The sequence below is a fragment of the Dermacentor andersoni genome, chromosome 6, assembly GCF_023375885.2.
Source record: "Dermacentor andersoni chromosome 6, qqDerAnde1_hic_scaffold, whole genome shotgun sequence".
Taxonomy (NCBI): Eukaryota; Metazoa; Arthropoda; class Arachnida; order Ixodida; family Ixodidae; genus Dermacentor; species Dermacentor andersoni.
The window spans coordinates 6,769,545-6,782,359 of NC_092819.1; the positions used below are offsets into that span (position 1 = coordinate 6,769,545).

Here is a 12,815-nt window from a genome sequence, read left to right on the forward strand (position 1 = left end):
GGGGCAAGCCAAAGGGTGTAACTTTGCCTAAGAGTGTAGGGCCTCTCCTTAGTTTCCTTCCTCCGTGCCGGAAGCGCACCCTGTTGGAGCGGTTTTTTGTTGCCCCGTCTCGCACCGAGAAAATCGGCGGTGCGCCGGGGTGCAATCCCAGCAAGCACTGCGAAACGTGCGACGCGCACGCGCACTGCCGACTGCAGAACCGCGGACGCTCTGGCCCGATAGCTGCGCAAGCTGCGATTGCAACGAAGTTGACGGAGTTAGCTAGTGGAGATGTCCGCAATGAGAAAGGAAGCGCTCCTAGTTGCTGCAATCGATGAGCTTTTTTCAAGTTCGTCTGACAGCGAAGACGACATGCTGATCGACCTCGTCCAGAAACAATGCAGTGAAGAGCGGCCGAAAGTGGACAGGTTCGTTGAACGGGTCGTCAGGATTAATTATAAAATCCATTGGTGTTTGCTTGCAACCAGGTATGTCGGAGCACGCAGTTTGACAAGGTTCGAGCGGTTGGCGCAGATGCTCAGCACCTGCAAACAATAATATGTGCGCGCGCGCGTGTTCGCGCACGTTTTTCGCGCCAGGGGCAACGTAGCGCTGCAGGCAAGCACGCTGCACGGGGTGCAGTTTTGTCCTCGATGTTGACCCTCCGCAGTGCGCCACCACGGTGGTGCAAAGCGCACCATTCTGGTTTCAGGGCAACTCCGGGGCAAGGTGATCGAGGACGCTATTAGACAACATGCACATATGCAATACTGACATAATCTCAAATGCCACTAATCACCTGGGACATATTTTTGTTGAGTATACTCGCAAGTAAAATACAATTTTTGTCGGTAAAGTTTCGAGACTGATTTATTTTCTTCTCTAGAAATGATTCCTCAAAACAAATGTTGGTGCGTATGTGTAGCGCCATCTTTGCGGGCTAACCTGGGCTATTTATGTTAGTTGCTGTGGCAGCCGCTAGATGGCACTACAAGTAAAAAATACGCATCTTTGGTTATCGGGTACAATGAGTGGGAAAGAAACTTGGCTGGGCGTTACGTATTTGTGGACCGGAAAAAATTGCACCGAGAAGAATGAAGAGTTAGTGGAATGTATAAGCGCTGATATTGAGGGTTTCGGGAGTGGTGCTGAAATTGTCCTATTAGGTGACATGAATGCCCACATACAGGATTTAGATGGCTATAGACCGTTTTTTCGTAGGCGCCGCCATATTGTGAGCGCAGTGGCGCCGCCTATGAGCAGCGCCATACTGGCTTGGGTGAAAACGGTCGTTTGCATGGCAGGTATACGCTCGGCGGTAGGTTCTGGCGTTTGTTTTCGCGGTCGTGCGGTCTCTTTAGTATGACGTGCGTGTTCTACGTGGTAAACGGTTCTGTGAGACGTGCTGAAGTAGTTTAAGGCGTCATGGCCGGAATTTCTGCTGGCGTTGGGGTGGACGGAACACGCAGCACGATGCGTGCGCGCATATTCTAGTCTACAATCGGCCTCGGAGATCAATTGTGCATTTCTGAATGTTCCAATCACTAATGTGACCTTATTGCAGTATTATCCTCTATTTCTAAGCTGCGGTTTAGGAGCTATGAAACCTAGGCGACGATCGTAATAGCGTGAGCGTGGGTACCGTTATGCTGCGATAGGAGCTGTGATGTTATACTTTGACAAGCATTCAAGCTGTTCGCTGCAGGTTACATTGCGTGACTACTTGGTTCGATGGATGCGGTTTCTGCCCCTGAATAAAATAGTTTTGGCAAGTAATAACAGCATACCTTACAGTCTGAATTAAGCTCGTCCAGCAAAGGGACTGTTTACGAACTGCGCGAGCGCCCTATGCAGTGGTAGGTGCTGGATTACATATATATTTGTTCTTTATACTGCAAGGTCCAAGCATACGGCATCAGCGGTCATATATTTATAAACAATGTGCGGCGTGACTATGCGAGGCCTTATTGAGGCGTTAGCCCGTTTTCTCTTGCTTTTTCGAGAAAGAGGATGATAACCGAATATTTTTTTCGGTTGTGTTCGTTCCGTTCTCTACCACGCACTCACACGTATTACGGAAATTTTGACCTCAAAAATGGGCATCGCATTTTTTTTTATGCGATCTCTCATATATTATGGCTGTATGCAGGCCAAAAAGGCAATGCCGAAGCGCACAGCTTACATATGTACCTTGCTGGTTCACCAACCGCAGTTATCGCTGTGTTGAGCAGCGCCATCGGCCCCATGCAGGAAGGCTAGAGTAGACATATGGCAATTTGAAGTCTACTAGACTTGAAATGCGCGAGAACGATGCCGGTGCATCACAAATATTTGATAGCGCCTGCCGCTTAGATGTTTCGGGGTTGCCTTAGACTGGCCGTGCACGAGCATTCGCTCTTATGCTTTATGTTTTACTCCCTACGCCAAGCGATCAGATATTGAGCAGATTTACCATTTCATGCTGCTAATACAGAATCGCCGGTTTTCTTTGTTGAATTAAAACGGATATAAGCAAAATAGTTCACAACACATAAACACACCGCGGCTGATAATGTGCGTACACCGCGGCTGATAAAACGCGTCACATTTTTGCGCCCCCAAGAGATATTTCCGCCTACTGTAGTTATAGATGCACCGAAAGGCTGCCCTGACGACCTTATATGAACGGACATGGCGTAAATTTCACAAAGTACGATCTAATGTTGAATTCCAATGGTAGATCGCGAGCGCTCGGCCGGATCACGAACGGAGCGCGTCGCTCCGACTGAGATCGCTCTCATGTGCGCACACCATATCTGCGAAGGGAATGCGTGCGCTCCCGCGGGGGCACTTAGTACACGAAAATCAAGTGAGAGGGCGCTAGGATAAAGAGAGGAACAAGCGCTTGGAAGCGCAACCCACCACCCCATTTCACTGTCCGTGTCAGAAGAATCATCACTCGACTTGGAAATTGTACTGTCTGAGTCGGAGCTGTCTAAAAGCGCGAACAAAATCGCACGGCGCGAAGCTGCGTCCACGTTTCCCATGTCGTCCATAGCTGCCCGCGACCGGAAACAGGCGACCGTGACAGGAAGCAGAGGCGGGTGAAGGAATTACGTCACGAGGACTTCCGGTCAAATCTGCCGATTTCGGTGGAGCAAATATTTTTGCTCCACGGAGCAATCCGGGATCAGCGGCTGGTCCCAATCTGCCATTGGAACACACAGCTCACGCTCCCACTCTGCCATTGGAATAGGATTGCTCCATACAGAGCAGAAAAACTTGATCTGGATCTGCCATTGGAATTCAACATAAAACATCTCTAAATCGTTCCGCAGCACGCAACAGCAATACTTTCAAGCAGCGCCGCGCCGGATCGCCCAAGCCAGAGAGGACGAAAGGCTCTCCGCGCGCCCTATCCTCCTCGCCCGATGAAACGGTCTATAGCACGGACGTCGTCGCTCGAGCAGTGGCTGCTGTTGCCATTGCTACGCGGTCCTTTCAAGCATAGAGTTTCTCACTATAACACCTAGAGGGTAATCTGGCGCCACCGTCTATGGCAGTTTTTTTAGGGGGCACCGTGCCGTCATGGGAATGACGGTATATGTGTCTGCGAGGCTCGTGTTGGCTGGTGTTGCAAGAGGCTTCGTCTAAAACGTAGATATGGTTACGCAAATAACGCGTTCTCAAAGTAAAATCTTCATAAAATGTTTCCATTCACGCATATTACATCTTTACTCACCCACAATGCATGACCAAGTGAAGAAAAGCAAGAACAGACGACCAACTGTTTCAAAGCGAGCGCGAACCTTGTCGTCTGTCCTCCAACTTTAGCGGCCCGCTGATACTTTTTACGTAACATGTAGTCGTACACACAATAACAAGTTCTCATAGTTAAACAAAACATGTTTTCGCGTAATAATACACCTAAAACAGCTTTTCACGAGCTGTTCTAGTAGAAAATGAATCATTGTGACTGACGGAACGGTACTTGCCAAGCGCGTCTTCAAAGTGTCCTGTCTCTACAAGAACGATGCCAATCCGAATCCATAATATACCGGCATTCCCATGCATACCACAGCGCAGCAGCGCCAGATATCCCTCTAGGTAATGTAGTGAGAAACTGAATGCTTTCAAGCATTACACCGGCCGTTGTCAGCATGTACTCACAAGGACATAAAAGTCGTATTTCACGTACTGAAGAAAGAAGAGAAGCCGACCAGTGCGGATGTGCGATTTTCGGCTCCCGCTTCTGTACGTTTTCGAATTGATTTTTGTGATTCCTAGCAACGAAATGTGCACTATTCGACGCAGTTTCTTCTAAGGAACACACCGATGTCCGATTTTTTCCGGTCAGTGAACTCTTTTTCAATTTTCGAGACTTTTTAGTTCGGGCCACGCCGCGGCACAGCTGGCCCTACCCGACTAGGCTTATCGTCGGCGGCGAGGAGCGAGCTGGCCCAGGCCTCGCTCGTACGTGTGCGCGGCTGCATGCCCGCTATGGAGACAGTCGTGGAGGGAGAGGACATCTCCCTAGAAGAAGCGAATCGTCCAGGCTGGACGACGGCCGAAACAAGAAGGCCAAACCGGGACCGACCGTTCCGGACCGAGGCAACGAGGAACGAGCAGAGACGAAGGGCGGCCCGCAGAGCGTGGTCAAGCCCCTCGTCGCCGCATCGAGGCTCCCCCGGCTACCGAGGGACCACATTCGCACCATAGTGCAGCCGAGAGACGGCATCGACGTGAACAAAGTGAGTCAAATTCGCCTGGCGCAAGCGCTAGCAATGGCGGCCTTGCTCACGCCGAACAAGACCGAGGAAGACATCGTTTGCCCGAACGCAACCCAGAGCATTCTCGTCGTGTCCACGCCGACCGAGAAGAACGCGAACGCATACGCCGGAGTTCACAAGCTTCACCTAAGAGAAGGCGGATTCAAAGTGGCCGCATACATTGCGGCGGCGGAAAACACGTGCAAGGAGGTCATCAGAGGAGTGGACCCCGAAATCAATGAGGCCCAGCTTCAGGCCATGATCGTGAACCAAAGAAATCCCAAGGCCTTGGAAACCAAGCGGGTCAAAAACACTTCGACGGTGGTAGTGCTCTTCGACGGCATGAAAGTGCCGAACTATGTCATGTGTGGCGTAAGCCTAATACGCTGCACGCTATGCAGGCGGCAGAACGACCTGTGCTACGGGTGCGGTGACTTGGGCCACGGAGTCGACGTCTGTCCAAATCCTGACAAGAAGAGGTGCCGCGGCTGGGGAGTCAACGACCCGGCTGAAGACCACCAGTGCTCGCCAAAGTGCGCCCTCTGCGGGGGAGCACTTGGGCGACGAGGGCCAACACCTGACGGCGGACGGCAAGTGCAAGCAACGATACCAAATCCCTTACGTCGTGCGGGCAGGAGGCGCCGACGCAGAAACGCGAAGAAATCGCAGCTGCAAAGCCAGCCGCAACAGCTGGAGCAGATCACGCGATGGATGGATGGATGGATGGATGGATGGAAGGAAGGTAGGGGCGTCCCCTTTGTAACGGGGTGATGGCAGTTGCCACCATGCTCAGATTTTTTTATTTTTGTTTAACTGTGTTGTAAGTTATTAAAATTCGCCATTTTTTTTAAATACGTCTTCCTACACTTTTAACCTTATGTCACCGCTCTGCTTTTGAGCCACCAATCCCCCAATCGCTTTTTGCTCATTTCCACCGTATATTTATTTACATGACTATTGTTATCTCTGAACCCTAGGCCTCAGGAAGCGTGACTGTGTCCGCATCGACATCGGGATGGATACCATCACATTTTGGTATGAGGTGTTCTATTGTTTCTGCAGATTTACCACACACAGTACATGTGTCTTCTTCTTCGTTAAATTTCTTTTTATAGCTCCGCGTTCTAAGACATCCTGACCTAGCATCAAAGAGGAGGACACTGCCTCTTGAGTTATCATAAAACGCTTCCTACCTGATCTGGTGTTTCCAGTTTCGATATAGTTCAACACTATGCTTCTTTTCCATTGAATTTATCCAATTTTTATCTTCCGCGTTTTTAACCTGTCGTTTAATGCTCTGTCTTTCTCCGTCCGCGTGTCTGGCATACTTACTGGTTAGCTTCCTAGTTCTATTGCGCCATTATGAGTCAACGCTCTTTCTGTATAGGTATACTTAGCTGCCCACCTGTTATCGTCCAATTTTCTCAGGCGTTTTTCGTATAGAATTTTACTCTGAGCTTCCCGTGCTTCGAACGATGCCCAGCCCATATCCCCCTGTACTGCTTCGTTTGTAGTTTTCCCGTGCGCACCTAGTGCTAATCTTCCAACAGGTATCTGATTTACTTCTAGTCTCGACTGAACTTCTGCCTTTAAGCACAGGACCGCATTCCCGAAAGTAAGCCCCGGCATCATTACTCCCTTCCAAATACCTCTCAGTACCTCATACCTGTTGTACCCCCACAATGCCCTGTGTTTCATTATCCCGGCACCTCTTCGCCCTTTTGCTATGAGAGACTGTTCGTGCTTTTCCGTGTACATCTGCCCTTTGTTTATCCATAACCCGAGATATTTGTATTCGGCCACTTGGGGAATTTCATAGCCTTGTATTGTAAGCTTCTGATCAGTTGTATCGTTGAAAAACATCACACCGGACTTAGCTGCACTAAAACTGAAACCTAGACTGTCTCCTTCGTCTCCACATTAATTAACCAGAGTTTGCAAATCTTCCTGGCTATCTGCTAACAATACAATATCGTCCACATACATTAAACCCGGTAGTCGTAGCTCAACAACCTTTCCACCTAATCTGTACGACAGATTATACCCTATATTGCTTCCTTGTAACCTTCTTTCCATACTTATCATATAAAGCATGAACAACAGTGGTGATAGAGGACACCCTTGCCTTAATCGTTTGTGTACCTCGACAGTTGTACTCTGAATTTCTTCCCATGTTATTTGAACATTATTTTCTGGAGATATTTCCTGTAGAAAACAAATTACCTCATGGCCGATACCTTCATCTTTTAATATGTTCCACAGGAGTTCCACGTTCACGTTGTCGTATTCACGTTGTCGCATGCACCGCTTATGTCCAGGAAGGCTAAATACAGAGGTCTATTTTTCGCCTTAGCTATTTCTATGCACTGGGTAAGCACGAACAGGCCATCATCTAAGCGCCTACCACTTCTGAACCCGTTCGGAAGTTCTCCGAGTATTCTATTACTTTCTACCCATGACTGCATTTTTAATTTCGCCGCCTGCATCGCCAGCCTATATATAACTGATGTTATCGTAATTGGCCGGAATTATTTTATATTCGTGTTATCGCATTTCCCTTTATAAATCAAATTCATTTTATTCTGTTTCCAGCTGCCCGGAATATGATTATTTGTTATGACTGCCTCCAATGCTTTTATCAGCGTTTCCTTGCTTCTTGGGCCAAGTTAATTAATCAACTTGATTGGAATTTCGTCTATCCCTGAGGACGTACACTTTGGAACATTTGCTTCCGCCTTTTCCTAGTTAAGATCGGTCAGTTCTAAGCTGTTTTCTATTGTGCTATCCTGTGTTGCTCCCTCATTTGGGGCGACTACCCTATCGTCTTTCCCAAATGACTCAGCCTGAACCAATGTAGTTCACAGCGTCATCTCCCTCTAAACAATTTCCCTCGACATCGTGAATCTGTTCCTGCTTTCTGTGATTCGCTTTACCCAGCCAGCTTGTACGATTTATATTGGGTTACGATTCCAGCGTGGCAAGCGCCTCCAGAAGGGGACGTTCGACAACGCCGACACGTCGACAGCGCAGCCGATCGAGGGGCCGCTCGCGCTCCAGGGGGCGCTCCCGCTCCCAAGTGCGGATTCAAGAGGGGGCCTACCTGGGCGGACCGGGCCAAGCCAAAGCCGAAACCACAATCAAAGGTAACGCAGGTAGCATTGCCAAAGCATAACAAGGAAGACCCTATAATAGCTCAGCTAGCGGAAGAAAACGCGCTCCTCAAAGCGGAGATTGTGCAAATGAGGGCGGATTTCGAATCGTTTCGGAAACAAGGTTACACTCCCCAGCTAGTCGAACAACAGCAGCAGCAGGTGCCGCAAAGTACACCGACCCCGCAAGGAGAGCAGTCGGTTCTCTCGGTCAAACGCAGGGCCCCTCCCCTGACGGAGGAGGGAAACCTGGCGAAACACGAGTCCAGTAACATCCTTTTGGGCATTCAACAGTCGATTAGCTCTTTGCAGCTAATGGTCCAGCAACTAGCGGAAAGCATAATAGCGCTCGCGGCAAGAGTGACGCGTATCGAAGCACACATGGCGCCTGCAGGTACTAATCAAATCCAAGGTATCAATCATGGCGAACAACTCAACCAGAGAGCTGGTCGTGTGGCAGTGGAATTGCGCTAGTTTCAAAAAGCGCAAGGCTCCGCCGTTACAGTTCGTTGTCTCACAGGCGGACAAACCGCACGTCATAATCTTGCAAGAAACTTTGGGTAGCGAGGCGACCCTGCCCGGCTACCGGGTTTCCTCGTCGAATTTCGAACAGGGTAACGCGGAGTGGCGACCCTCGTCGCGAATAAATACTCTTTCCAGGAACGAGATTTGAAATTAGGCAACGCAAAAGCGGAGGTAACCGCGATCGAAATCATACCGAACGGTTCGCTGAAAAACCGCGTATTCGTAGTGAGCGTGTACAGCCCGCCCTCTGACCACAGACAGTCGTTCGCATCGATAATAGCGAAGGCGACCTGAATGGCCAGGGGGTCCCCGCTAATAGTGGCGGGAGATTTTAACGCACCTCACGAAGTCTTGGGTTGCGCAAGACCAATGACTAAGGGAGAGCGGCTATTGGAGGAAGTCACTAAGTGCTGGTGACGGAACCCCGTTATCCGACTCGACTAGGCACGTCGGCGGCGCGGGACACGACGCCCGACCTGACCTTCGTCAAAAACGTGCGAGGGGCCGAGTGGCGCAACCTGCACGAGAACCTCGGCAGCGACCACTACATACTGGCGGTGACGATCCCAATCAGGGCGGCACCACGGAGAGAATTTAAGGTCACCGACTGGGACACCTTCCGCAAACTAAGGAAGGAAGACACAAGCGAATACGCGTACCTAGGCAGCCTCTTTAGAAGGCTCAAAGAGCACGTTAGCACCGCGACGAGGGTCGTCCAAACCGAACTGAAGGTGGAAAGGATGGACGCGAGATTTGCACACCTATTAGAGGCAAAGAATTCCATCACGGCCAGGTGGAAAACGCAAAGACTAAATCGCAGGCTGCGAAAGAAAGTAGCGGCACTAAAGCGGGAAATCGAAGCGCACTCGATCGAGCTTTCCAAGCAACAGTGGAACGAGGTGTGCGCGTCGGTGGACGGACAAATGAGAGCCGGAGGCAAATGGAACCTCCTAAAGAAACTGTTAGACGACAGGCAATTCAAAGGCAATCAGAGATTGGCAATCGATAGGATTTTACACAAGCAAAACGAGCAGAGCAGAACGGAGAGCGAGCTCCTAAAAGAACTGGCGGAGACGTATCTGCCACTGGGCCCGTCAGGTGACGGCGACTATCCACAATATGCCGGCGCAGAGGTCGAAGAACTCGACGTGTCCTTCACGGAATCGAAAATGTGGGATGCCTTACAAGGCCTCAACGGACGCTCGGTGACGGGCCCGGACGGTGTCTCGAACAAACTGTGGAGAAATCTAGACGGAAAGTCGGTCAAGAAGCTCACCGAAGAAATCAACAGAGCGTGGGAAACGGGACGAGTACCAGAGGTCTGAAAAGAGGCCTCGGTCATACTAATACCGAAACCCGGTAAACCACTTGCGGCGGAGAACATGCGGCCGATATCGCTAACCTCGTGCGTTGGCAAGATGGCGGAACATGCCATGCATAACCGAGTATCGCGGTACATAGAGAGAGAGGGCCTGTTCCCACATAACATGGCGGGCTTCAGACCAGGCCTCTCCACACAGGATGTAATGTTACTACTCAAGAAGCATATAATCAACGGCATGACCAGAGACACCAGGGGAATACTGGCCTTGGACCTAATGAAAGCGTTCGACACGGTCAAACACAGATTTCTAATGGAAATGATCTCGGTGATGGGGCTCGGCCGGAAATTCCACTCTTACATAGGCTCCTTCCTCAGAGACAGGAAGGCCACGATCAAAATAGGACATGCCACGTCCGATTAGTACACGCTGGGCGCGAGGGGCACCCCAAAAGGTGCGGTGCTCTCCCCACTATTATTCAATCTAGCAATGAAAGGGCTCTCCGACCGGCTGACGAGAGTGACCAACGTCAATCACGCCCTGTACGCAGAAGACATTAAGGTTTGGTGCCCGGGAGGGTCCGATGCAGAAGTAGAGCGGGCTCTTCCAGAGGCGCTGGACACAACGGAAGAGTACCTGAAGGAAACGGGACTCCGCCTGTCAGCCAGAAAATCGGAACTGTTGCTGTACAGGCCCTCGAAACAAGGCATGAGGAATTTGACGCCGATCGATCAAATACCGATCAAATTACACACGAGCGACGGCCAGCTGATCCCCAGAGTGGACACTCTATAAGAATCCTGGGGCTGCTAATTGAGGCTAAAGGCGGTAACACGTAAACGGTCATGAAACTCACGTCCAAAATGGAGAGCATGCTCCGGCTGATCCTCAGGGGGACCAACCGCAGAGGAGGGCTCAACGAGAGCAATCTCATCAGACTTTACCACGCCTTCCTCATTAGTCACGTAAATTACCTAGCCTCCGCGCTAAAATGGACCAAGAAAGACGCGGCCAAGATAGAGACACTGATGCGCAAGAGCATCAAAAGGGTGCTAGGTCTTCCGATCACTACAAGCACGGAGCGGCTTGATCGGTTAGGGGTCCACAATTCGCTAGCAGAAATAATCGAAGCGCAGACCAAGGCACAGGTTGTGCGGCTGTCGGCCAGCAGGGCCGGCAGACGCATCCTAGAAGAAGCAGGCATATATGCAGAGGCAGAGTGCAATGCACGCAAGGTCGCGCTCAGCGCGGCAGTCAGGGGCACTTTCAAGGTAGAACCGCTTCCGAGAAACGACCACTCGCAATTCAACGAGGGGCGCCGAAAGGCGAGGGCCCGAGCACTGTTGAAATCGACCGCCAACTGCCCGGGACTGGTGGCATTTGTAGACGCGGCCCAGTACGGGCGCAGCGACCGGTACGCGGCCGTCTCGATACGCTGGGATGGGACGATCATTACCGCGGCATCGGTCAAGGGGGTAACGTCCGAAGTGGCCGAACAGGTGGCAATAGCCATGGCAATGAGGGACCCCGAACGTCCTTACGTGTACACAGATTCGCGATCGGCGGCCAGAGCATATTCGCCTATAGGGTTCGATATCGCGGGAAGCGGTGGCCGTCCTCGGCAACGAGGGAGCCGCGGGTCATCACATCGTCAAATGGTTTCCGGCAAACATGGGGGCCGACGTACACCCCAACTTTCCCAACGCCAACGGGCTGGCGCACGGCCGCGGCGATCGTGGCGAGCGAAGTGGCGGGGAGGAAGGGGAGCACCGAGACCCGCTGCTCACCTTCAACGAAATAACAACACACTATCAGCTGTCGAGGAGGACCTTCCCACTCCCCCACGCTAAACTCCCTAGACCACAGTCATCGATATTCAGAATGCTTCAGACAGGGTCGTTCCCCTCGAGAGGCAGACAGCCTTCATTCACCAGAGGTAGAGCCGCAATGTCCGAATTGCGGCGAATTGTACTGCTCGCTAGCGCACATACTCTGGCAATGCTCCGCTTTAAGTGACACCGTGTTCAGTAAAGAAGAAGACTGGGTGGACGCCCTGCGCAGCGACGGCCACCAGACCTAGCTCCGGGTCGTCCTGAGGGCTCACGAAAGGGCGGGGGCTCACGGGCTTCCCGTCCCCAACGTGGGTGCGGCCTGCGACCCCTGCCAACCATTAAAGCAAGAGTGGGTGGGGAGGGGTTCCTCAGAACTCAAAAATGTTATTTCCTCCTCCTCACGTACTGAAGAACACAGGCCACGGTCGCGCAGCGCGGAAACACAGTCAGGACCTGAGACGTCATCACGAGTCAGTGAGCAGCTTCGAGGTATACCTAAGCCTTCTTCCGCACTTGAAAACGTTGCTCTTGCATTTATCGTTGTCAGCAAAGTGATCAGACCTAACGTACTTGAAGCTGCGATACAGTGAGCTTCAGGCACGCCTATAACACTTTCTAGAAGGAAATACGGGAAACAAATTGACGAAACGCTGTCACGGAACGACACTTCACAGATGTAAGCAAACCGTCAGCCATGAGCACTGCCGACTCCGCCGAACGCGGCCGGTCGCTGCCGCGGCTCACAGCCTCATGGGAAGCGCCACGTGGTCAACCTGTTTCGGCAGAGGGGAGTTTCTTAAATTAGGAAGGAACAGCGCCAATACTATGATCACGAGAGGGAGAACGTCACAGGACAAGCGCCAACTCCATCTATCTTTATTCACCGAAAAATCAGCAAATACAAGGAAAACAGACGACTAAGTGAAGGGTGACGATAACACCAGGAGGGAGGCCATCGCGTCTTCATGTGGAAATTAAAAGGGCGAGGAGTAACAGCTTAGAGTGGTCTTTGTTGGGGATTCAAACATGCGTATGGCGGAAACGGTGATGAGAGAAGGTCTATTCGGTTCAATTAAATTTATCTCATGCACCAATTCACGGTGCGCTGAACACAGGCCCTCAATTCTCCGAAGGCGCCCCCTGCACCCCCGTCCTCGACTCACCTGGGTGAGTTCAAGATAAGGTGCAATAAGGTGCCGCAGCGGTGCAGTGCACCCTTGAACTTAGCAGCGGAAAAGTGGGTGTGCCTGGACCGCCTGC

At 51.3% G+C, this 12,815-nt stretch overlaps 1 protein-coding gene across 1 annotated transcript in view; it reads left to right on the top strand.

The window, feature by feature from the left end:
• The window catches only part of LOC126521517 (protein Wnt-16-like), a 152,549-nt gene that overhangs the window by 16,448 nt on the left and 123,286 nt on the right, over positions 1-12,815 (top strand). Inside the window, exon 2 of the mRNA XM_055065786.1 lies at positions 7,701-7,870. Coding sequence (XP_054921761.1) covers positions 7,701-7,870 — 170 coding nt within the window. The remainder of the gene's footprint in view (positions 1-7,700; positions 7,871-12,815) is intronic.